Below are 25,664 nucleotides of genomic sequence, written 5' to 3'. Positions count from 1 at the left end.
TTTGAAATGTTAGCTGAATTGAAGACAACCAAGACTCAGAAACAGTTTTGCTTGTTTTTTTGGTTATGCATACATTATAATTGTGTCTTGCTCACTTCCTTTGTACAGAGTGTACAACCCTTTTTAGCTTGTTTGCCTCTTTACGTTTTTATTCCAGCTCACGTCCATACTTGATGGTCATAACCCTTCCTTCCAGGTACCCAGGGCCATCACGGTAAGCCCACTGCACTGCTGGAGGCATAGACTTCAGTGACAGTGGAATGAACTTGTACCCTACACCTGGGGCGCTTTAGTAGGTGAGCGGCTTCCTTAGACTCTGCCCACTGCAGATGCCTACTAGGAAACTGCATCTTTAATCAGAGTGCTTCGGTAGACCCTTGGCTATTGGTCTCCCTGTTCCATTTCTTTTTTGAAAAAAAAAAAAGTGTGTAATCTACATATTTATCTGTTTAAGTGTACAGTTTGATGCATTTTGACAAATCCATGCAGTCATTTCACCACCCACTTCAGTGAAGCTGCAGAATGTCTTCTCTGCCCCAGAAGTTCCCCAGTGCCCCTTCGTAGTTAATCCCATCCCCGTGCCACGCAGCCCTTGGCAACAACTGAGCTGAGTTTTTTATCTTTTGTTTTGTCTTTTCTAGAATGTTATGTAAATGGAACCATAAAGCATGTAGTCCTTTCTGTCTGGCTTCTTTTACTTGACATAATGTTTTTAAAATTCATCCTTGTTATGTGTGTCAGTAGTTTGTTTCTTTTTTGGCCAAATAATATTCCATTGTATGGAGGAACCATTATTTATTTAGCAGTTGATGGATATTTGCGTTGCTTCTGGCTTTTGACTGTTATGAAAAAAGCTGCCAATAAATATTCATGTACATATCTTTGTATAAACATAAGTTTTTATTTCTCTTGGGTAAATACCTAGGAGTGGAATTATAGAGTTATATAGTAAGTATATACAGACTTTATAAGAAATTGGAAAGTTGTTTTCCAAAGTCGCTGTGCTATTTTGGATTGCTACCAACAATTGATACAAGTTCCAGTTGTTCCATATCTTTATATTGTGGTCTTTTTGATTTTAGCTGTCTTAATGGATATGTAATGGTACCTCATTGTGGTTTCAATTTGCATTTGCTTAATGACTAATGATGTTCTACATCTTTTCCTGGGCTTATTTGCCCTTGGTCTGTCTTCTTAAAAGAAGCATTTGTTCAAATACTTTCCTTCTTTTAAAAGTTAGTCTTTTTAAGAAATTTTCAGCTTCTTGTTTTGAAGTAATTACAGATTCATAGGAAGGTGCAAAGAAATGTCTACAGAAGTCCAGTGCTCCCTTCTTCAAGTCTCCTCTAATGCTGACATGTTGCATAACTATAGTGCATTATCAAAACCAGAATATTGACATTGGCAAAGTCCATAGAGCTTATTCAGATTTCCCCAATTACATACACACTCATTTGGGTGTGCATGTATGTGTGTGTAGCTCTAAGCAATTGATCACATGTGTAGCTTCCTCCATCACAATCGAGATGATTAACTCATCACAACAAGACTCCTCATGTTACCCTTTTCTAGAAACACCTTCTGTGCTCTCCCACATCCCTAAATTCAGGCAACCGGGAATCTATTCTTCATCTCTCTTATGTTATTTCACGAATGTTATATAAATTGAATTGTGTTGTATGTATCCTTTGGATTGGCTTCTTTCGCTAGATAGAATTTCCTTGAGGATCATCCAAGTTGTTGCCTATATCAATGATTTGTTTCTTTGTATCACTGAGTTGTATTCCATAATATGGATGTATCACAGTTTGTTTAACCAGTCCCCATAGAAAGAAATTTGCATAGTTCCCAGATCTGGCTATTATAAATAAAGATGCTGTGAATATTCATGTGCAAGTTTCTACACAAAAATAAGTTTTTATTTCTCTGGAATATAAACCGAAGGGTGTGATTGCTGAGTTGTATGGTAAGCCTATTTTTAGTTGTAGAAGTAACTTCCAAACCAGTTTCCAAAGTGGCTGTACCATTTTGAATTTCTACCAGCAATATATGAATGATGCAGTTTCTCTGTATCCTTGTTAGCATTTGGTGGCATTTTTTTTCTTTTTTCTTTTTTTGCCATTTATTAGATCTTATAAATATTTTATTAGATTTATGGCAAAGTATTTAATTTTCTTTGGAGCAGTTGTAAATGGTAATGTATTTTTAATTTCAGTTGCCATGTGTTCATTGGTAGTGTGTAAAAATTTATTTTTGAGTGTTAATGTTGTATCTTGTGACCCTTTTGCACTCTTTTAAATAATGGTTCTATGGATTTGGGGTTCAATTTCTTGGGATTTTCTATGTAAACAGTTGTCTGCAAATAGAGATAGTTGTATTTCTTCTTTTCCAATCTGTATACTTTTTTTTGGCCTTATTGCAAAGGCAAGAACTTCTAGTACTATGTCAAAAAAGAGTGGGTACAGTGAATGTTCTAGCCTTGTTCCTGACCTTATTTGGAAAGCATTCAGTTTTTCATCTTTAAGTCTGATGTAAGTTGTAGCATTTTTATAGAAGCACCCTCTATTTCTGTACTGAGAGATTTTTTTTTTATCATGCATGGATGTTGAATTTTGTCATGCTTTTTCTGCATCAATTAATAAGATCATAGACTTTTCTTCACCTGTTGATATGGTAGATTAATCACATAGATTTATTTTTGAATATTGAACCAGCCTGGCTTACCTGTAATAAATCCTACTTGGTCATAGTATATTATTCTTTTTATATATTGTTGGATTGTGGGGTTTTTTGATTTTTTTTCCTCACTGGATATTTACTCTGACAAATGTAGAATTCAGAATGGTGCTTTTTAATAAATGTGCAAAACCGTCTGCCAAAACTGCTGTTCTTGATATAAGTATACTTTATATACATATATAAAGTATATATAAGTATATAAAGGCTACATATGGTTCCTTAGGCCAGAATTTCTCATCCTAGGTATTATGGACATATAGGGCTTAATAATTTTTTGTGGTAGGGGCTTTTCCGTGCACTGTAGGATGTTTAACAGCCTCTCTGGCCTCTACCCACAAGATGCCAGTCACACCCTGCCAGTGTGACAACCAAAAATGTCTCCAGGTATCGCCAAAGATCGCCTTGTGTATGGGGGTAGCGTGGGGAGGGTGGGGAAATAGCACCCCCCCTCCAGTTGTGATCCCCTGTCTTAATATAGTTAGCCTCTACCTACTCCTAGCTAGGGGGTATATCCTTTCATTTTGGCCATGGAGCAAAGGTAGATGTGTGGTGTGGATACTACAAAAAAATCTTCCTTTTTAATAGTAATGGTGAAATAAATATCTAACATCTCTTGAGCATTTACTATGCCAACTATGTTAAGCACTTTACCTATATTATCTCCTTTAGTACTCAGATTCAGTGTAAAGGTACTGGTAATATCCCCAGCTTGCAAACTGAGACAGGGAGTTGAATAACTTGCCCAGGATCACACGTTTTCAAGTGGAGCCAGGTCTGTCTGACTCCAAACCTCGTGTCTCTGCCCCTGTGACCTACTTCCCTGCTCCTGATCTGTCACTCCTCACCTCCCATCCCTCAGTGGACACAGCACATTTCCAGGCTCAATCTGAGCACCTAAGTCCTCCCATATTCCAGCCCACCATCAGAAATACCCACCATTGCCCAAGTGCTCAAAACATTTAGGCTTCACTTTAGGCTGTTCTCTTGGCTTCACGCTGTACTCTTAGTGCTAAATCTGAAGTTCAACTTTAAGACTCAGCTCAGATGGCTGCTCCTCTCCAGAACCTTCCCTAGCCTCATCAATCAGAATTTATGGTTCCCTCCCAAGCAATGCCGTAATGACCCCTCTCTGGTTAGCCCCATCCCTGCTTATGCCTAGAGAGCTGTGACTGCTTGGCTTAGATCAAATCAGACTTGCTCTCCCATGGCCTGTCTGTGAGGCTAATCTTGCACCTGGAATTGGTTAGTAACCAAACTAAGCGTGGTTTCCTTCAGTACAGTGTGGAGGCCTTGCCCGTAAGGAGTTGACATCGCTATATTCATTTTGAGTTTAGTGCCAGTCAAACTGAGCACTTTCCTTGTTTGGGCCCTTTAGATTTGTTGAGGAATCTTGAACAAATTCTGAAGCCTGTTTTTCTTCAGCCTGGTCCCTGAGAAAGTCTGTGCATTTGGAGAGACAGCCCGTGCCTTTCCTCGAGATGGAGGTGGCACAGGACATCTGAGGACTTTCAGCATCTGTCCCTAGGCACTGCAATGTGGGTTATTGTTGAGCACCTGGGTCCAGTGCCTTCAAAGGTGGCATTTTACCAGTTCATCATATGGTACAAGGAAGATTAGCTGGCTGTTCTATACTGAATTTGCTGTGGGCCCTCAGGAAGTCACTCCGTATCTGAAAATTTTATATTCTGTATCCCTTCTATCTTTTAAAATCTCTATAATCTTCATCCAAAAGAGAGTGGTTTTCCTCCCAAGGCCTCTGGCTCTGCCCTTCTTATTCACTCTTTGAGGTTCTAGCCATGGCTTTAGTCTTTCCCCCATGACCTCATGTGTCTCCCTCCAGCACTGCTCTGGTTTCTGGAAGATACATTTGCCCTGTACAAGGCCTTGAAAAACCCTGTGTAAAGGTACAGTTGTGCAGGCCCACTCACTCCACCACCACCTGGAGGAGTGGTCTCAAATCCCTTTGCCATTTGTCCTGGTGGATCCCAGCTGCCCCTTCTCACAGGGCATGGTTGTACGTGCTACCCCCCGCCCCCGCCCCTTCCTGGCTGCCCCTCCAGCAATGCTCAAGGTTGTCGTGTGGCTCCTAAGGTCCAGCCTCAGAACTGGAGCCAGGATTAGGAATGGCCTCGAGGTCAGCCCCAGGTTTGAGCAGAGTCCACCTTCCCAATTCAGACACCCTGGTTAATACGACCTACAATTATAGTGACGTTCTTGCCTGTGCGCTCAGTTGGATCATCGGACTGTAAAATGGATATGATTTGATCTAAGATGGCGGAGGAGTAAGTGGAAGCTGCTGGGGCGGGGGGTTTGGGAGGTATAAGGGGACTAAATAGTAATGGAAAAAAATACAATATAGATTAAGTTTAAAAATAAATAAAAAATGGACATGGTAGTACTTACCTCATGGGTTTTTTTTGTGAGAATTAAATGACAGGATGTGCCAAGTGCTTGCACAATGCCTGACATATAGCAAGTGTCAGTTAGAGGTGGTAGTGAGGATGATTATGGTGACTGTAAAAATGCCCAGTCTAGAAGTCAGGAGCCCTGGGTCTCTGACTTTCTCTGCCACAGTTATGCTGTATCATTCTCAGGGCTTTTGGAGCCCCAGTAGCCTTATTTGAGAGGATTTCCCGGAATATCTTTGGGTCTTGTGCAGCCTAGTGGGCTGGGTCTTGATCTCAGAGAGCCCTCTGGTGGCTCATCCATGAAGGTGCAGTTTCCAGAGGATAAAAGGAAGGAGGGGCCTGGCTTGTGTAGAGGTGAGCTGGCTGGACAGAGACTGAGAGGGTGGTTTTGTAGGGAGATTCCTCAGGCTGGTCTCACCCCTGTGAACTTCTAGCTGTGGGACCTCGGACAAACACCTCCTCCTCTGTGGGTCTCAGTATGAGAAATGTTGGGAATGGAGATGGACTAGATTAGTGTTTCCCAAAGATGATTTAGGGGCCCCCAGAACAGTCATCTTAAGAAATCTGAATGGTTACGGATTTTCACATGTGCTAGAAGAAACTTGCAAATCTTTTAGCTTATGGGTATTATTGTTTTAAGGAGGGTAACAATTTAAAAATCAAAACGCACTAAAAATAATATTAAGTAAAAAATAATACAGGTGGTATTCTACCAGAGCAAAATCATAAAACTGGTAGGCACAACAACAGAAATTTAGGCAACACTGGACTAGGTTATTTGTAATTTCCTGCACAGTTCTGGTAAGTTAATTCCACCTGCATACTACCTGATGTTATTTCTTAGCATTATAATCACCATTTATTGTCTATGCTGCTAAAAATTCTTTGCGTTTATTCCTCAGAACAGTATATGATGTAGCTGGTATTTACTGTCTTAATGTTACTGAAAAAAGAGAGACAATCACACTTGCCCAAGTTAGAACGGCTTTGGAATCGAGCCTGACCCCAGAGCCGCAGTCTGCAGTGGGAGCCCGAGGGCAGGGACCAGGCTTCCCACTCACTGTGAACAGTTGCATCAGAATTGGAGGCATTTTTCTCCAAACAGTGTCCTGGGCCCCACTCCCAGAGGTTCTAATTTTGTATGTCTGAGGTAGGGCTTGGGGATCTTTATTTTAGCTGTTTTGCTAGATTTGGGGATGACTTCTAGGGTCCCTTTCGGCCCCTGAATTCTGTGAACCTCAGCGTGGAAGGGCCTGTAGATCCTTGTGCACTTTCTCAGACTCAACCCCAAACAGAAAGTGACACAGAAAATAACAGTAAAAAAAGATATTTTATTGTTAAAAAAAGTGACCAACGAAACCATGCACGCATCATGCACACTCACAGTCACACACACAGCCGCGAACCACTCACACAAACACGCTCTCACCCATACAGCCTCCCTCCCCCTGTAAGCAGCAGCCCTGTGGGTGGGAGTCTCTGTTGCTCTTCCTTTTGACTTTTGTCTCCAGAAACAACACATGAAAAAGCAATGGACCAGAGAAAGGAATTGGGGTTGGGGGGGGAATGGGAGTAGCAAGGCCACCAGAATTCTCTGGTCGCTGCCACTCCTGGCTACATACACTCTACACATGTGTACAAACATACTATTCACGGGTGCCCACATGTGCAGACATGTGCCCACATTGACCCTCCATGCATAGGGTTGAGTCACTGTAGGTAACACTTAGAGATGGAGGGGCAGGCAAGGGCAGGGTGTCCAGTGGGACACTCTGCTGTCTGGCTCCCTGCCTCCACCCTTCCTGAAAGAACATTCTGAGTTCCTTGTGTCTACAGAAGAAAACTCCCTTTGGGGCAACTCATCCAGACAGCAAGGTTGAAAAGTGCCTAAAATTTTTTTAAGTGATGAATTATATCCTTCCTTCCTTTGGCCCAAAGTGCTCGAGAAACTTGGGATGAAGAACCCAGAGTTCCATGAGGTCTGAATTCTTTAACAAAGAAGGTCCAGGGCTGCATGAATCCTGACTGGCCCTGGCTGGTGGAAAGCCATGTGACTTAAAGAGGCGGAGCAAGTTGCTTTGTTGGAATTTGGATTAGAGATTCCAGGAGACTCAGGCCAAAGCGATGCTCCTCAGGTACCTTTGTCACCCTCATTCACCATCTTATCCCTGGATGCCTAGCACAGTGCCTGGCCCAGAGCAGATGCTGCAGTGGACATACAAATGAGGCAGGGTGCATAGGTGACTTTTGGTAACTGCTCGCCTGCTGCTCACCTCTCAGTGCCTAGGAGGACACCCTGTGGCCCTCCAGGGTCAGTGACCCTGGGACTTGGTCTCTATAGTGGGTGTAGCGGTAGCCTGTGAGGCATGAACCTGCCTCTCCATCCAGAACGGAGCTGTGGGCCGGTGTAAGAATGTGCCCCAGCGGAGCTGACTCAGTAGTTCAGGCCCACCCTCCCTGGGCGCTGAGAGATGGCATTTCAGAGACAGAGCGCCTCTCACCCATCTCAGGAGTCAGTTTTTCCTGGTTTTCCAGGGTCACTACTCTGTGAGTCCCCTTTCTGCTGGGGACCTAGTGCTGTTTTTGGAGCTCTACCCTCAGCTTCCCTCCATCCTCAGGGACTAGGTAGGGGTCTGGAAGAGCACATTTCAAGGTATGGCAGCCTGGAAGGGGTATGGGGGCTTCCCTCCCACTTTCCCAGCCATGTTCTACTCACTCTCTGTAAGACAGGAAGAAGGTGCCAAGTCCTTGTCCTCCCACCTGCCTTTCTTTGAGGACAGCTAGAACATGACCTCCTCACAGCTCCCATAATCACTCTCTACCATGTCAGAGCCCTCATAGTTGGGGGGTGCGTGGGGCTGGCCCTGGCCTGTGGGAAGCCTACCCCCCACCTCGCAGTCGGCATAAGAGGGCCCGGCCCGGCTGAGGCGCATACTCACCCCCTTGTAGCCCCCCTCTGCTGGGCAGTGCCCTCCCGCTCCCTGCCGGAACTGCGAGTGGTAGTAGCTGATGGCTGTGTACTCATTGAGACAAGGGGCCAGCAGGCGCTCCCGGGGACTGGGGGGCCGCGGGGGCATCAGATCTTCCAGGTTCTGATTGCTGTAACGGGGTGGGAGGGGTGCCCGTTTGTTTTCCACCTTCAATGGGAAGGGGAAACCCCCGTAGAGGTCAGCAGGTTCTGGCATCCCAGCTGGGTTCTGGTGCTGGTGAGGCGAGGGCGGCAGAGGGCCCGGGGTCACTTCAGAGTGGGGGTATTCCCAGCATTCCTTCCTGGAGTAAGTAGGGGGCCAGACTGTGGCTCCTCCTGGGTATACTGCAAGAGAATAGCAAGAAGTGAGCTTTGCATTTCCCCAGTGAAGTTTCCAACTGGCCTGATAGCTGCTATATGTGACTTAGCAAGTGGTGGAGATGGCCCAAGGAGTCGGTGGGTGTGTGGCTGTTCTTTGCGTGTTGTCTCCAGCAGCTTTGGTTGATAGCTAGAATCCAGCGGGGCCAAGTTTAAGGCCAAAGGCTTAACCCAAAGCCAATCTGTCTTGCCACTGATCGAAGGGTTAATGAGCAGGAAGGAATGTGGATGGCTTCATGCAGCCCACCCCCAGTGCTGCAGACAGCAGCTCTATCCCAAGGCTTACTGGTGGGTTTCCTCTCCTTAACTGAGGGAGACAGACACACAGTTCAGAGTAGGTGTGATGGCATGTACCGCACAGGGTGATTGAATGAGGTATGTCTTGGAAGCCTGAAGGCCAGGTGTCTTGTCCCAGTTGAGTCCTTGCTGCTGAATTGTTGGGTGAGTTAGAACAGGTCAGGGCATCTTTATGGGCCCTAGCTACTCTACCAGCAAGAAGTTAGTGAAGATAACCTGTTTTAACTATTGGTGAATATGCCAGAAATTATAAAGTGCTTATGTATTCACATCCTTTTGAGCCTAACATGAGAGAGGGGTGAAGGGGCTTCCTCTCAGCCAGCCAGGTCTTGCCTAAGGGAGCTGCACCTCTGGACTGGGCAACCAGAAAGTTGGACTACTGCTTCTCTTTCCCTTTTGAGAAGAGCACAGATGTGCAGGAGCCCCCTTGTTGACCCAGGGATCCTATCCAGTCCTATCCAGAGCCTATAGGTTTCTGCCATGGACATCAGACCAATGGAGTGTCTTTGAATTTAGAGGAATGGATCATGATGCAGCAGAATAAGCCATGGACTCTGAGTCCAGAGACCTGGCTTCTGTTCCAGTCCATGAGTGCACTGTGGCCTTGAACACATGCCTTCACATCCCATTCCAAGGCATTGGACTGAATGGTGGCCAGAATCCCTAGTGCCTCCGATAGTAAAGTGCTTAGGTCTACCACCCCATTACATCTGTTCCCAAGGCTAAGGGCCTTTGGTGATACTGACCCATCTCCTCGCCTGACCAGGTCCTCTTAATGATGGATTCATTGTCAGAGCGGGAAGGGACCACCACCGGCGGGAGTCTGGGAGGCACACTGCAGACCACTGGCTGCTGCTTAGAGCTGGGTCCAAAAGTGATGAGTTCATTTGGATCTGAGGTCTTGCTGGGCTCTAGTTGGTTCAAGTTGTTGCAGGAGCCGGTGCTCAGGGGGTTGAGCTCGATGGCAGGCATGGCTTGGGTGTCAACACCAACGCTCCTGGCCAGGAGGTCTGGGTCTTCCATGGCGACAGGTTTGTGAGACTTGCAACGGCGGCAGTAAAAGAGGAGCCCGACAGTGCTGGCAATGGTGAACAGTGGGACCATTATGATGATCAGAATCTCCTGCTGCCACCAGTCCCCTCTTTTGATATCAGGGATGACTACACAGTGTTCTTCTGCGCAGCCACTTGCCTTAATTTCACACCTGCTGAGATAGAGAAGTAGGTAGGGGGCTAAGTCACTTCCTTCCCATGTCCTCTCTTACAAAGATCTATGGGATGGAGAGCCCTGGACTCAAGCCCACCTCTCCAATTTTCCACCAAAAAATTATATATAATTATCATAGTCACATGATGAATAACATATTCACGTACCAATTTCAGAATTTGTCCATCCTCCACCAGTAATGTGTAGGAATCAGCTACAACCTCATTTTTGACCATTGGACCTGGACTCTGAGCACATCCATTGTTTTCACCCATGAGATCCAAACATTGGATATACTCTCCAGCACTGAGATCAGATTTCCAACCACAAACTGTGATAGAGGTAGCCAGCTTACATACGTAGCTGTCCTCTAGCTATAATGTCAGGGTCCCAGATGCAAGTTAGCAGTCATCCAACAATAATGACCCGACATCACCAGCAGGTCACAGGGACCCAGCATGGCTCTGCACAGACCTCATATTGGTCCGCTTTTTCAGAGAGAGCCCCTGGAACTACACGACCTCTCAGGCCACCTTCATCTTAGGGTCCCATGGTATGCGGCTCTTAGGAGACTTCTGTGGCCAGCTTTATCCACTTTTGAAAAAACTGCTCCATTCCATTTGAGTCTAAAACATCTCCCAGTGCCTGAAATTTCACCACCAACAGTTTGCCCTTTGGGGTGTAACGTTGTCCTCCCCGAGTTCCTCTTTTAAAATGCAAGCACTGCTTTCAGCCAAGGAGTGTCCTCCCAGCACATCCACCAAATGGAGAGCATTGCGTACTGCAGAGCAGTAAGTGAAGTGGGGCCAGAAGTGCCAGTCGCTGAGAAAGAGGACTTGGGTCATAAACACACAGAGGAATCTTGGGTAAGCCATTTCCTTCTCTGTGCCTCAGTTTCCCCATCTGTAAAATGAGTGGGTGGACTACATCATTAGCTCTCTTAGGCACAGGCTGACAGCAAAGGGCTCCCTTGGGAATTTGTAAAAAACAACAACAACAAAAAAACCAAACAAAAACCAAAACAGAATCCCAGGCATCATTCCTTGGAGATTCCAAATTGGTGGGTCCAGGAATATATCTTTTTCACCAGTCTCCCTCATGACTTTTTAAAGCTGGGGAGCCAATAAAACCAGATAATTGCCAAAACCTCTTGATCTCTAGGATTCTTAGATGATTTGCCTTCTCTTGCAACCCCTGTACCCACCCACCCCCACCCTCAGGCCAGCATAATATGAGGCACAGGTAGCTTGCAGTGGGGTTCACGACCCATAGCAATGCCTATACCAAGTGGTCATTGTCCCAGGTCACTTTCCGGGAAGTCACATTCTAGAGCAAAAGACTAAAAACTTTAGCTATTTTCAGACTTTATAAAAAATCAGAATGGCTCAAGGAGCTGGTTAGAAATGCAGATTCCTGGGCCCCAGCCTGGTGAATCTGATTCAGTAGGTGCAGAAAAGGACTTGGGAAATGTCTTATTAACAAGCACTGGCCTCTCCCAGAGTGTTCTGATGCAGGTCGTCAGAGGGAGAAGCCTTGACCCGTGGAAAAGGCTGAGAAGCCGCATCCTGAGGCACTTGCCTCCCATTGGCCTTTCCAGAGTTCAGAGTGCGGAGCTCATTCCCTGATGCTGCCAAACCCAGGGCAAGGAGCCAATGGCATGCAGCCTCTCCTGTGCTTACCTGCTTCCTTCAGGGGAGGAGGTGCAAGTTCCATCTTTCAGGCAGGTTGTCAAAGTGCAGTTCTCCCTTTGTTCACAGTGTTCCCCAAAGAACTCTGTGGAACACTTGCAGACATAGCCTGGGAGAGAGAGAGAGGAGGTGAGAGAGTGCACTGGCCTAGCAGTCAGGCAGCCCAGGCTGAGGGGCCCTCCAGGATGGAGGGGAGACATCAGCATGTTTGCAGATACGTGTGTTCACATTTATTTATTGAGTGCCAGATGCCATGTTAGGCGTTGGTACTCCACTGGACAAGAAGACTTGATCATGGCCCTCAAACAGCTTACAGTCCTGTAGACAACAGGCATCTAAAGAGTAACATATATCCTCCTCCTTTACCCAGACAACACTTATTCTCAGTGAGAATCTTTATGGAGGAGCTTATTTGAGCTTCATGACAACTCCAAGATTGTTTACTGTTAACATCCTCATCAGGGGACCCATACAAGTGGATGGCAGGTGAGGAAATGAAGCACAGAGAATGCATGGCATTTGTTAAGGCCACACAACTTAGTAAATGGCAAATTTAGCAAATCTGCACAGTTATATATAATATCAGTATATTAATGATTATCATAAAAATGAGTTTTATTGAAGGGAAGTGTTGGGGCAGGTTTCCTGGAGCAAGCAATCCTTCAGTTGAGACCTGAAGGATGAGTAAAAATTAGTCTGGTGAGAAGATAGAGGGACAAAGAGGAAGGTGTTTCAGGCAGAGGGGAGAACATGTGTAAAGGCTTAGGGGGGAGGGGCTGTGGCAAGTCCCAGGAATTAAAATGATGCCAGGGTGGGGGAACCTACTGGAAAAGGAGGGAGAGGGAGCTGCAGGGCTGGGAGAGGGGAGGGGCCAGGGCATCGGAGCTATGAGCCATATGCAGGAATTGGGAATTGGGACTCTATCTGAACAGCAGGGGGAAGACACTGCAAGGATCCATGCTGACAGGTGACGTGCTCAGAGCTGCACTGTATAAAGACCAGTCTTTTAATATAAAGTGCCCTCCCAGAAGATGCAGGTGGAGGGAGAGAAGGAGGAGAAGGGAGGTGGCTGGTGTAGTAGAAGAAGGGAGAGATGACAGGGGCCTGAGTCAGAGTGAGGACAGAGTAGTGATGACACTGAAATTTGTGATGAATGCAACCTTCTACACCAGAGGTGCCCATTCACACCCTTCCTCCATCCAAAAAAAGTAGAAAGACAGACTTAGTGAGAATTAAGACTCCTGGCTTCCCTAAGTGTAGACCTAGCAGATCTCATCCCCTTACACACCAGGCAGAATGGAAAAGAGAGGGGCATTTGGAATCAGGAGGCGGAGTGTTCTCTGAGATCTGGACCCAGAGCAGGCCTCTCTCACTCACGGCCAGCTCCTTTACCTTTCTGGGCTTCCTCACATAGCCCAGCAGTTTCCTGGGCTGTAAAATGGAGCTGTCAATGGCTCTTTTCCCTCCTCCCTCCCTTCCTCTCTCCCTCATGGGGCTGTGATGAAAGAATGTGCTTTGTAAACTCTATAGTGACATATAATTGCTAGCCCAGCATGCCACGGTCTTCTGAAGAGCCTTCTGGGATAAGCCTTGGTGTGACCCCTACTCCCTTACCTGTCCCGTGAGCCTGTGAGCACGTCCCACCATTGAGACATGGGTTCTGGCTGCAGCCTTTGCTGTGGAAGCAGCACTGGGTGAGGGCCTGCCTCTCCAGCAAGCCTGCCGCCTTCTTGCTGTGGGCCAGCAGCTCCAGTGCCTCTCCATTGATCATAACTGCATCCAGACAGCCTTCAAAGCCCTGGGAGACATTTCGGGGAGAGTGAGAGAGGACAAGGCCACCGAGAAAGAGGTCTCCTTCAGGCCTCAGGCCCTGGCAGTTCTCTGGGAGCACAAGGGAGCCGCTGCCTGAGCTGTCAACCAGCAGGCGAACGGAGGTGTCCGTCTCCTTCACCAGAATGGAGTGCCACTCTTGGTCATTCATGTGGAGCGAGGAGGAAAGATTTGCATAGAAACCACCTGGGCAGCGATATTCCAGCTGGAGCACGCCATCGACCAGCTGCAAAGAAAACCCAGAAGGCCATCAGCAAAGCCAAGAAGTCTTCATAAAAAGCCCTGCTCATGGGCTGTCAGTGCAAAGGATGTGGGTTGTATTTTCATGGGTGGGAAATGTAGTATTTGGTGATTTTCAAGGCTGTTTTAGATATTGTGTTTGTAGAGAATAAAAGCCCTCAAAGTACTCTTCTGTCTATGGTTTTATTTGGCCTTCACTGCACTCCATGAGATGGCTTGGGCAGGGATGACCTCTGCATTTCACAGATGAGGAAACTGAGGCCCAGAGATGCCTTGCTGTCTCTTGGACTCTTCTTCACAGGCCTCTCCAGTGTTCTACATTCCTGACCATTGCCCTTCAAGGATACCAAAACCTCCCCTCATTCCTACTCCCTTATTCAACAGTTCAGCAGTTCTTGAAGTGTGTCTTTAAAATCTACTCAGGGGATCTCCAAGGGGAAACTATTTTCATAATAGACCTAAGACATTATTTGCCTTTTCTACTCTCATTCTCATACACACATACAGTGGAGATTTATCACAGCAGATGAAGGCAGAAGTAGATATGAAAAGCCAGCTGTCTTTTATTAGGCCTGACATCAGAGAGATTTTTTAAAATGTAAAACAATGCCTCTTTTTTTTTTATTTTGGAAAGTATAATTATTTTTCATAAAATTATGGCTTTATGTGACTATGTAATGGCTTTCTTATTTTTAAATGAATTAACAAAGATTTTAACATTTGTCAGTTTTAATTTCTAATACTGAAAGTGTTGATAAATATATATAACTCATATAAACAAAACTTCCTTAGGATCTTCAATCATTTTTAAGAAGTAAAAAGTCCTGAAATCAAAAAGTCTGAGAACCATTGGGTTGCAACATTTTAGTTCACCACTCCCTAAGAAGTGGGACTGCTTGTGGTCAAATCTTTTTCTGGTCTCTGTAGGCTAGGTCAAGCTTTCTCTAGGTGAAATTTGACAATACAACCCATTGTCTTCAGGAGTTAGCCCTTTGTACACCGCCTTCCTGATTCAGTACTACCTATATCATTATTTACTTAAAAAGAAAACTTGCTATTATAGAGTAAAGAGAAAAATATAAGTACAACTCAAAACATTGTCTTTAAATCACTCCTTTGACTTCTCCCAGGATGGCAATCCATTGATTTCACCATCTTTTCACTGGCTCATGCCTCCTCAGCAGTGTCCTCACTGCTCTCCTCATCCAGCTTAAACTCATTAGCCAAATTCCCACCCCTCTCTTATTTGGTCGAACTCACTTGGCAAACCCACAAATCTGGTAAATCTCAACTCTCTCCCTATTCTGTATGAGCATCATGGAGCCAACATGGCTGTGGAGAAACACACAGCCTTACTTATGGGTCTCCTTTTAATTTCATGACCATGAGTCTCCAGTGAGCCCTTCGTGCTGATCAACAATTGTTCTATCTTCCTTAGACCATTTTCTCTCCCAGATGATGATTTTCACAACTCCTCTCCCCTCAGACCTCGAATGCCTCCCTCCCCATCCTCGCTCTTAGCAATCAGATGGGAACTTGCAGACACTCTCACAATCACATTTGTCCACCTTGGTGAAAGCCAATCTCTCCATTCATGTACTACATTCCCCCTCCCCCCTCCCCCAACTTATTTCCTCAAGGACAAGATTCCACTGGCTCTCCTTTCTCCTACATCTTTGTTCATTCTCTGCTGGGTCATCGCAGTTGTCATACAAACATTATTGCCCTAATATTATTTTTAAAAAGTTAATTTGAACCCACTTCTCTTGCCAAATATCACTTCTTTCTTTGCTTCACTTTGCAGCAAGATCCCACCATCACCCACCACAACACTGAAACCACTGGCGTCAGGGTATTCAATGACCTCTGTTGCCAAATCCAGTGGTTAACATCACTTCCCATCTTAGTTGACTTCTCAGCAGCATATCACCCAGCTGATCACTCACTACTTCCTTCTTCATATATGTTCTTCATTTGGCTTCCCGGACACAATACTCTCTTGCTTTTCCTCCACCATCATTGGTTGTTCCTTTTCAGTCTCCTGTGTTGGATCCTCCTCTTTCCCCAACATCTCATTGTTTGAGTGTCTCAGGAATAAATACTTGGTTTGCTCACTTACTAATCTCCGCTCCTTGGTGATCTTCATCTCTAGTCCAGACGTTTCTCACAAACACTAGACTTATTTATCCAGCTCCACTTGGAGGTCTAATAGACATTTCAAACTTACATGTCCAAAACTGAACTCCAGGTCTTCTCACCAAACCTGCTTTACCCATATTCTTCCCCAAGTCTGTTGGTGGCAACTCTATGTCTTCTAGTTAGTTACTCAGGCCAAAAATCTTACTCCTTGCTTTTCCTCCCAGCCCTCATTCAATTCATCAGGAAATCCTGTTGGTTTTACCTTCAAAATCTATTCAGAATCTGACCTCTTCTTCTTAGTTCCACTGCAATTACCCTGATCTAAACCACCATCATCTCTCATCTGCATTGTTGCTTTTTGGCTGGGTCTCTCTGCTTCTTTCTTTGTTCTTTCAAGGCCTATTCTTAGCACAGTAGCCAGGAGTACCCTTTTTGTGTATGTTAATCTTCTTCTCAAAACCTTCTGATGCTAGGAATAAAAGCCAAAGTCCTTAAATGGCCTATGAGACCTTTATTGATCTGCACCCTTTTCATTATATCTCTGACCTCAACTCCTACCACTCCTGTCCCCCGCGCTCACTTCAATCAAACCGTACAGACCTCTGGATTCCTTAAACATGCTAAGGAATCTCCTGCCAATTACTATTCCCTCTGCATGTAGATGTCTAAGCTAACTCCCTTACCCTCTTCAAATTACTGTTCAGTTATCACCTTAACGAAGCCTTCTCTGACCACCTTATTTAAAATTGCAACTCCCCAGGCTCCTGAATTCCCGTAACTTTTCCTTTTTCTTTTAACCTAAAGCATTTGTCACACTTGGACAAACTCTATAATTTTCTGATTGATTATGGTTATTGTCAGTCTTCCCTGTAGGACAAAAGTAAGAGGGGTTTTTCCTCTTATTTACTGATGAGACCCAAACACCTAGAACCATGCCTGTCGCTTAGTAGATGCTCAATAAATATTTATTGACTGAATTAAATTCTAGCCAAAGTCTGTTTCTCTTTGTCAAAGTGAGAGATTGACATGGGTGCCAGAGGTGTTAACATGAGGAGGGTAAACTGATACTTTCTAAATGACATAATCAGAAGGATTGAAAGACCATTAGAAAGGAAATTCATTTTTCTCCCATGTAATGTAATGCCGGGTTTGTCATCTTGAGCAACCCGCTGCTAGCCAGCCTCCCCCTCTTGGGAAATGCTGTTCTATTACTCAGCAAAAGTGGTAAAAGCACCAGGGCTAGGTGGCCCCACCCATCTCTCTTCTTATCTTCAGAGACTCTCTCTTATCCCATAGAACAGCCCGACCTCTGTTGTTGTACTTGGACGTATCTCTTTAGGTGGGATGGCTTTGGCCACCATGAGTGGAAGGTCTCATGTCTTGACCCAATAGCCAAGACCCAACATTCCTGAAAACCATGCAGGGATTTCTTTGCAGAAATCAGCCTTCTTGGTCATGTTCATGCTGCCCCCACCTCCCCAGCCTGGCACGTTCCAGTGATATCTCTCAGCTGGGAGGACCTTACCTTCAGGGAGATACCCACTGTCCCATTGCTGAACAGGAGAACGGCCTGTGACTGGAGCGTTTTCAGACTGAAACGGATGTGCCAGTTCTGAGTCTCTGGGAGACGGTACCGCCCGAAGCTCTGACCGCTGAACCTTGCGGCAGTACCTGTGAAAAGCAACCAGTGGTGTCACCTCCATATGAAATGGTCCCCACATAGCCTTTGAATTGACTGTCTCATTCAACCCTTGGGTGGCAAGCAGAGTCATGGCTCACTTTATAGGTGAAGAAATGAAGCTGGAGGGTTACTTGTTTAAGGTCACACAGCTAGACATCGGCTGTCACCCCACACACCCACCTTTGGCCCCAGGGACCCTTGCCTTGCCATAGTGAGAAACTATGGGAATCAAGCCATATATGTAATCAAGTGTGTGGAAATCAAAATTTCTGTCCTACATTGTTTCCATGTTATTTCTGACCTCACTTGAGGAAGAATGAAGTAGAATTGGAGAGGATTTTGCATACGTGTGTGATTTCAGGAACACCACATGGGGTCCTTTTGCCTCAAAATAACTCCATTATTAGGAGTGTAACAATTTGGGTTAAACGCTTCCCAAATAAAAGGCTACCGAGGGGGCCAAGAGACACTCTGTGATGAAGGGCGTGAAAGATCATGTGTCCAAAATTTCTGTAAAGTCCTGCATACTTGAACCCCTGCAGAATTGCTGATACTCAGTTGCACAGGGAGTCTGGAACTTCACCTGCATCTGAGTTTCTCAAGGTTACTTGACCACAGGACCCTCTTATGTAGACCACCTATTTGTAGTCCTTGCAAATAGCATTCTGTGGAACTCCCCCTTTGGGAAATGCTGTGTTATATTAAGCACTGCCATCCTGCGATTTTAAAAAATCCACCCTTCTCAGAAGTGAGTTCAGATATTAAGTCCCTGTGAATAAGTGTATAGTTGTCAGGAGAAAGTATTGGCCCTGAGACCTGGAGAAGAGGGATTGTTGAAGGCCAAAAGGAAAAGGAAGAACAAGAAAGCCTAAGGCATGAGGGATTATAAAATCCTAAAAGGCTGTCATCCCATAGGTCTAGTCCTCTCTGACACTGGCCATTCCATTGCAGTAGCTCATTATTGGATGAAATATTGAAGGTGATCTACGTGAGGAATTCCCAAACCGGGCTGGATGTCAAAATCAACTGGAGAGTCTTTAAAAATACAGAATGCCAGGCTCTACCCTCAGAGAGTATGACGCAGTAGTTCTGGTGGCATGTGGGAATCTGTATTTTAGAACTCCCCCTGGGATGAGTGTAGTGACTGGAAGAGAGGCCAAGGGAGGCTCGTGGGAGGTTTCTGAGATGCTGGTCATGTTCTGATCCCTCATCTAGGCTCTTATTACACTGATATACTTGGTTTGTGGAAGCTTGTTGATCTGTGCACTTACGACACATGGATATTTCTATATGTCATATTCCCCTAAAATTAAAAAACAAATAAACTTCTTTCCAAGTGATTCTGGTGATCTGTGAGCCAGCCCATCTAGTATTTCTTAAAGTGCAGCCCTTGGACCACCTGCTTCAGACTGAGGTGCTGGTTAAAAATGCCAATTCCAGGCCTCACCCAAGACTTTCTGAATAAAAAACTCTGGAGGTGACACCCAGGAGCAGGTCTGTTTAGAAACACACTCCCTGGGTGATTTATACAATCTTTAATTTTAGAACCTCTTTTGTCCCATCCAGATGGTCAAGAGAGAATCTTCAGCATCACAGCTTCCCCTGCAACCCACTCTGGGGCAAGAGACACAAGAAGGGAACCTCCCCCCTGAAGAGTCGCTCACCCAGCCTAAATCCAGTGGGCCCTGAGAAAATCCACAAATCTGAGAATTTCTTTTATGCAGACCACGTGGACCTAGAGCAGATAGGACATGCCAGGCAGGGGGCGATGGTGAGGCAAGGTCGTTCTCTTTTTGCCAATGCTCAAGTGCGTTGGTTTTTACACCAGTGGCGCTGGTGTGAATCCTATCAGAAAACTGAGTTTCTAAAGAGTTGGGCAAAGAGCTCAGGCTTTAGAGTGGGATGCACAGGTATGTGAATAACCAGCCCTTCACTGGAGGCTATGCAGTTTCAGGCAAACCAATATAATACAATCCCCATATTTAAGTTTCAGCTGTAGATGGAGCTATTATCCTGCTTTGTAGTGTGGTGGTGACAAAGAGTTTAGGTGACATATACACAGAGCCTGGAATATAGCAGAGTCCTCAGAGCAGTAACTGCTACCTTGTGAATGACAGCCACCACTGATGGGTTGCTTATTATGGGCCAGCAAGGGGGTAAAATGCTTTTATATCCAGTAAGTAATTTACTCCTCAAACCAACTCACAGAGGCAGGTGAGAATACTTTCATTATTTTATGGATGAGAAACTAAAGCTCAGAGGATTTTAATAAACCCCCAAAGTCACACAGCTAATAAGTGATAGAGCTGGGGCTTGAATATAAGCCGTCTAGTTTAAATCTTCAAATCATAATCACCAGGCTATAGTAATATAGTGGTAGTATTGTGAACTGTTGTTTATTGGCCACTTTCTATGTCAGGCCCTTTTCTAAGCAAGTATTTAATACTCAATCTCTACAACAGCTTAAAGGCACAGCGAGTTTAAGTACTTTTCCTAAGGTCACGTAGCTAGCAAGTGGCAGAGCTGAGATTTGAACCCTGACAACTTGATGCCAGAGTCTCTGCTCTTAGCTATGATGCTAAACTGCCTCTTGTATTCTTACCATTATTTTCAAAATCCCAAAAAGTGGCCAGGAATAGGGTGCTGTTCTGTGACCAGATTTCATGAGGCCACACCGGCCTCATAGTGGCGGTCCCTGGCCTTTAGCCCTGTTAAAACTTCCCTCTCACTACCCCACAGACCCTCCCTGGGATCTCCATCCCTAGAGTCAAGCTGGCTGAGCCCCTCCCGTGCTGGCTGCCCTGGGGAAGGCCCATTCCTCACCATTGCAGGAGCAGTTCCTCTCCAGGCGGTGCCGCGGGGTTAGGATGCTGAGCCTGGCTGTGCTGTATGTGGGCCCGACCCTGGGGTCCAGGTGCACTGTCTCTTGGCAGATTTGACCCTGGCAGCTGGGCCCCTGGCAGGGCACCACAGGCATGGCTGACCTCATCTGAATCCCCACAGAGTGCTCCATCTCCTTGGCTGAGTGAGTGATGACGGTTGCCAGCTCCTGCAGCTCATGGAAGGTCCCGGAATGCCCCTCAAAGACCAGAAGCACGTCCACCCCAGCTGTGGCCTCGGCAGGCTGAAGGCTGGCCAGGTGGATGTTGGCTCGTTTGATGTCCAGCTTGTTGCTGAGGAACCTCTGCAGGTTCCGCCAGTGGTCACTCACCAGCTCCTCCGGGGTGAGCTGGTGGAAGCCCATCCACATGCTCTGCTGCAGAGCCTCCGGCCCCAGGTGCCACACATGGACGTGGACCCCAGCAGTGGTTGTGAAGGTCCCATCACTGACTGTGACAGTGAATGCGAAGTGGCCATGAGGCAGCCCCTGGGCAGCAATAATCTTGCCGTCGGACGCACCCACCGAGAAGCGCCTGCGTAGGGTCTCCTCTCCCGCCAGGCTGTAGGTCAGCGTGTCCTGTGGGTCTCGGTCTGTGGCGTGGATTTTGCCCACCATGCCACCCTGGAACTCCTGCTCCCTGATGGTGATGAAGATCTCCAGTGGGAGGGCGGAGGGTGGGTAGTGGCTCTGTTCCGTGACATGGACTCTGACAGATGTGGAAGACGAAAGGGGAGGGACGCCGCTGTCTGACACCTGTGGGCAAGACGGGCACCGTGTTACCATGGGACTGTGGCCCAGACAAGGCTGACCTCCTTGGGCAGTCACGTGTCTCTGCTGGAGGGCAGGCTCAGCATGTTGTCACATTTGAGAAATAACACAATAACTCCAGAAGTACTGAAGATTTTGTCGAGGGAGTTATATCCCGCATCACCCAGTAAACTGGGCTCCATTTCCTCATTTGACATCTCTTGGAGCCTCTTGCTACGTCCCTCCAGGTGTGATCTGGCCCCCTTCCTCTTGAACTTCTCTCATTCTCTCTTTCCCTAAGTGAGTTATCGAAGGTCTCCGAGTGATTCCAGTGTGTGTCCTTCAGGGTCCCTGTCAGCCTCGGGGGGTTCTCTTTGGGATTCCCTTTACCCTGTGATTTGTGTTGGGGTAGAGGCAAGCATTTCTCCTTCAGTTCAGCTAACAATATTTATTGAGTGCTTTCTATGGGCCAGGCCCTCTGCTGTGATCAGGAGAAAAGAGACAATAAGTTGCTAAAAAACCAGAGGATGTCAGACTTGGATAAAGTGCTATGGAGGAAATAATTGGAGCAAAGTGACAGAGACATCTGAAGATCGAAAGAGCTAACTTAGAGCAGGTGGGAGAGGACGTGTCTTGGAGGAGGTAACACTTGAGCTGAGTCCTGAGGGGTGAGAAGAGGTGAGGACAGAGGTAACAGGCAGGGAACAGCTCTCAGGTGGGAAAGAACGTGGTGTGCTTAGCAAAACAGAAAGGGGCCACTGTTGCTGGGCAGTGGGCAGGGCAGAGGACTGGAGGTGAGGGCAGAGGAGCACAAGGTCGCATTTTATGTCAGAGCCATGGAAGGCCACTGGTGGTTTTAAGCAAGACAGGGACATAACCTCATTTAAGCAAGGAAAATAATGTAAATAAAATTGCATTTTCTGCCCTGGCTGGTGTAGCTCAGTTTGTTGGAGCATCGTCCTGTAAACTGAAAGGTTGCCGGGTTCCATCCCTGGTCAGGGCACATGCCTAGGTTGCAGGTTCGGTCCCTGATCGGGGCTTATATGAGAAGGCAAATGATGAATGTTTCTCTCTTATGTCAATGTTTCTTTCCCTCTTTCTCCCCCTCCCTTCCCCTCTCTCTAAAATCAGTAAGCATGTCCTCTGGTGAGGGCTGTAAAAATTAATTTTTCTTTCACATTTTACCAAACTGTCCCTGCAACTTTCTGCCCAGACTTAGCAAGGATGAAGTTTTTCTTCATCTCCTCGGTGACATTATCGCTTTATCAATTATCAACAAGGATCTTCAATTTTCCCTGTACCTAATACCTTGTTCCCGTGCGTTCCAGTGCTTTAAGTGAGTGAGCAGGCTGTAAAATTATACCTCCTGCTGGGAACTGTGCATAACACTGATGAAATATCAATAACAACAATAATAATTACTGTTACTACTAAGTATAATATAAAACTAACATTAACAGTACAAACTATGTACTTGAAATGCATGATCACAGTTTCTTATGAGATAAATGCCATGAAGTCTCTCATTTTACAAAAGATATAACTGAGGCTCAAAGAGATGAAGTAACTTGCCCAAACTCATACAGCCTGTAAGGCCAGAGCAGCAAATGAACGCCTACCTGTGTCCATAGCCTGTTTCGTTGTTGGCTTGTAGTGCCTCCCAGTGAACGGGAGTGGAAATGCAGGACAAATCAAAGAAAGGGTGTTGTTGCCAATAGTTACTGAGAAATTGTCGGGGCCAAGATACAGAGGCCAGGAAGCTGTTCTGTCTAGTCTCTCCCTAGGCAGTCACATCCATGCCCTCGGCTTTGAGCTTCCTTTACATCAGCCCACACTTGTCCTCTGATCTACAGACTCCCAGTTCCAACTACCTATTGCACACATCCACTTAGATGTCTCAAGGACACCTGAAAAGGGACATGTGCAAAACGGAGCCCTCGTTTTACTCCACAGATGTGTACTTCTCCCAGTCCCTGCTCCAGTTTCTCCAGTCTCATATATGGCCAAACGACCCAGTGTTCACTGGAGCCAGGAATGTGGAACTCACCCCTGATTCTTCTGTTTTCTCTATTTCCTCATATCCAGTCCATCACCAACTCATGTTTATTTCCATGTGAACTTGTCCCAAATCTACCCACTTCTTGCATCTTCACCATCATCTCAAGGTCTCAGCATGACTGTCTCTAGTTTGGATAACTTCTCAGTATTATCCCTCAACCGCTCTTGCCCCCTTCATTTGCTCTTTCTAGAGCTTCAGAAAGGAGCCTTCTGAGAACGCAAGAAGGGTCACTGCCTTTTTTGAGACTCTTCACCACTTCTCAGTGCACTTAGATTAGAATCCAAAGGCATTGCCACAGCTTATGCTTAGGATGACTATACTTCCTTCTTTGCCCAGGACAATCCTTATTTTCATTTGTTGTGGATCAGTTATCACCAATTAACTATTTTTAGTGCCTTTCCCATTCTCAAAAGCATCACAGCTTGGACTTCAAATAATACAGTCACTCAGGCTATGAGGCCTCTATGATCTGTCCCGCTCGTCTCTTCAGGCTTATTCCCACCATTGCTCACTATGCTCTGAACATATTTGCCACACCTCAGGTCACTGCCAGTTCTTTTCCAGCTCAGGGCTGTGGCTCATCTTGTTCTTCCTGCCTGTGAGACTCTTCCATCCACTTTTTACCTGGTTGGCTCCTCAAGTTTCAGCTCAAAATGCCCCCTTTTCATGAGCGCAGCCACCCTTTGAATATGTCTCTCCTCTGTGCCTTAAGAACCTCTCATTACTTTCTTGTTTCATTTATTTATTGGGTTATCTACATAATTAGAATCAAAAGCCCATGAGGGCAGGAACCATTCCCTTCTTTCCCCTGCTTTCTTACTAGAAGCTGGCATACGGTTCAGTGTATGATAGGTACTCAATTAATATTTGTTGAAATACTGAATGAATGAATGACTAGCTGGCTGGCTGAATGGATGAATATATCATCCTGAGCCCGGAGAAGTTCACAGACTAGCAGGGTCCACTAGACTTGAGGTTTAGGAAAGGGATTTGGCAGAGAGTGAATTGAGAGAGAAACATCTGACCATCATTTTGGCCACTGTCACTGAGCAATTCTCATACAATCTATAACAATACCACCATAATCCCCTATACAAGACCCCACACCAATTCTCTGGGGTGAGTCTTTAACAAGGCCTGAGGTTCAGAGAGCTGTCCTGACCAACCTTAAGGAGGCAGAGCCAGGTGGAGGGTGTTCAGCTTGGGAACAGGGCAGAAATGAAGAGCTCAGTTTCTGAGGTCAGAGTATTTAGGTTTGAAGCAATCCACCTCTGCTACTTACTAGTAGAATAGTATTATTCTGAGTCAGTCACTTAATCTCTGCGTGCGTCAGTTATCACATCTACAAAGTGGGGGTGATAACTGTACCTGTCCTAAAGCATGTTGTGAGGATTTAATGCAATGATGCAAGTTTAGCCAGTGCCTGGCTCATAGTAAGAGCTTTGTACATTGTTTTTTCTAATAACTGAAGGACTTGTAGTGCTTTTGCCAGCACATTTACTGTCTCCATGGTCACCATCACCGGCCCAACAGAGCTCTCACCTTGACCTGAAGCTGATACCATTCCTGGACTCTCCTGCTCAGGTACGCAGTGGTCACCAGCCATCCATCTGGGGTCACTCGGAAGGCAGAACCGTCATTCCCCTTGGTGATTTGAAAGGAGTAGGGGGGGCCATTCTCTGGGGAGTCTGGGTCACTCAGGATCAGCTGCAGGACTTTGCTGCCGATGGGGCAGTTCTCCTGAGACCAAAAGTGACAGAAGATCAAATTGCAAAATGAGTCCCAGTTCTTTGTCTTACATCTTTCTGGATCCCCTTTCCTCGGATGAGTCCTCGGCACTCTGGCTGCTCCCAGGTCATGTCTTCCCCTTGAGCTGTCATTCATTCAGTCTTCCTGCCTGTGAGTTAGTTGTTGACTTTGTCAACCTAGACCAGTGCAAGGCCACAGCCACTGTTGGGATAGACTGGTACCAGTGGTGCGCACCCTCCTCTGGGAGGGAAATGAGGGCAGAATGGGTTCAGGGTGCCTTTGGAAGGCGAAGCGTACCTGAACAGAGGTGCTGTAGTTGAGCTGGAAGAATCTCGGTGGGTTATCATTGACATCAACCACTTGGATGGTGACGTCTATGTCCTCATGCAGTGGAGGCCGCCCGCTGTCTGTGGCTCGGAGCCTCAGGGAATAGCTAGAAGTCTATATAGCAATACACCCAGTGGAGAGTTAGCAGTGAGACCACTCAATTCCACCCACTAATATTTTCAGAAAAACAAGAGACACTCCCTTTTGCCTACCCCCATTGGCCAACCCTGGCATTTTAGGGCCCAGGTTTGGGAGTCTGGCAAAAATAGGTTTGTTTTCCAGTTCATCCATTTACTAGCTGTGAGACCTTGGGAGAGTGATCAAACT

At 46.1% G+C, this 25,664-nt stretch overlaps 1 protein-coding gene across 2 annotated transcripts in view; it reads right to left on the bottom strand.

Moving 5' to 3' along the window:
- Positions 1–6,513: 6,513 nt before the first annotated feature.
- The window catches only part of FAT2 (FAT atypical cadherin 2), a 70,122-nt gene continuing 50,971 nt past the window's right edge, over positions 6,514–25,664 (bottom strand). The window contains exons 17-24 of one of the 2 annotated variants that reach the window (XM_054568146.1): positions 25,308–25,451; positions 24,804–25,001; positions 20,398–21,208; positions 17,419–17,564; positions 13,299–13,740; positions 11,676–11,793; positions 9,537–9,997; positions 6,514–8,460 (exon numbers count right to left, since the gene is read on the bottom strand). In XM_054568146.1, coding sequence (XP_054424121.1) covers positions 7,928–8,460; positions 9,537–9,997; positions 11,676–11,793; positions 13,299–13,740; positions 17,419–17,564; positions 20,398–21,208; positions 24,804–25,001; positions 25,308–25,451 — 2,853 coding nt within the window. In that variant the 3' untranslated portion in view covers positions 6,514–7,927. The remainder of the gene's footprint in view (positions 8,461–9,536; positions 9,998–11,675; positions 11,794–13,298; positions 13,741–17,418; positions 17,565–20,397; positions 21,209–24,803; positions 25,002–25,307; positions 25,452–25,664) is intronic. The other variant, XM_054568147.1, reaches the window with a different exon arrangement.

This window comes from Pteronotus mesoamericanus, unplaced genomic scaffold, assembly GCF_021234165.1.
Source record: "Pteronotus mesoamericanus isolate MK-2021 breed Mesoamerican mustached bat unplaced genomic scaffold, CSHL_Meso_final contig_2, whole genome shotgun sequence".
NCBI lineage: Eukaryota > Metazoa > Chordata > Mammalia > Chiroptera > Mormoopidae > Pteronotus > Pteronotus mesoamericanus.
This window is presented reverse-complemented; position numbering and strand designations above follow the sequence as displayed.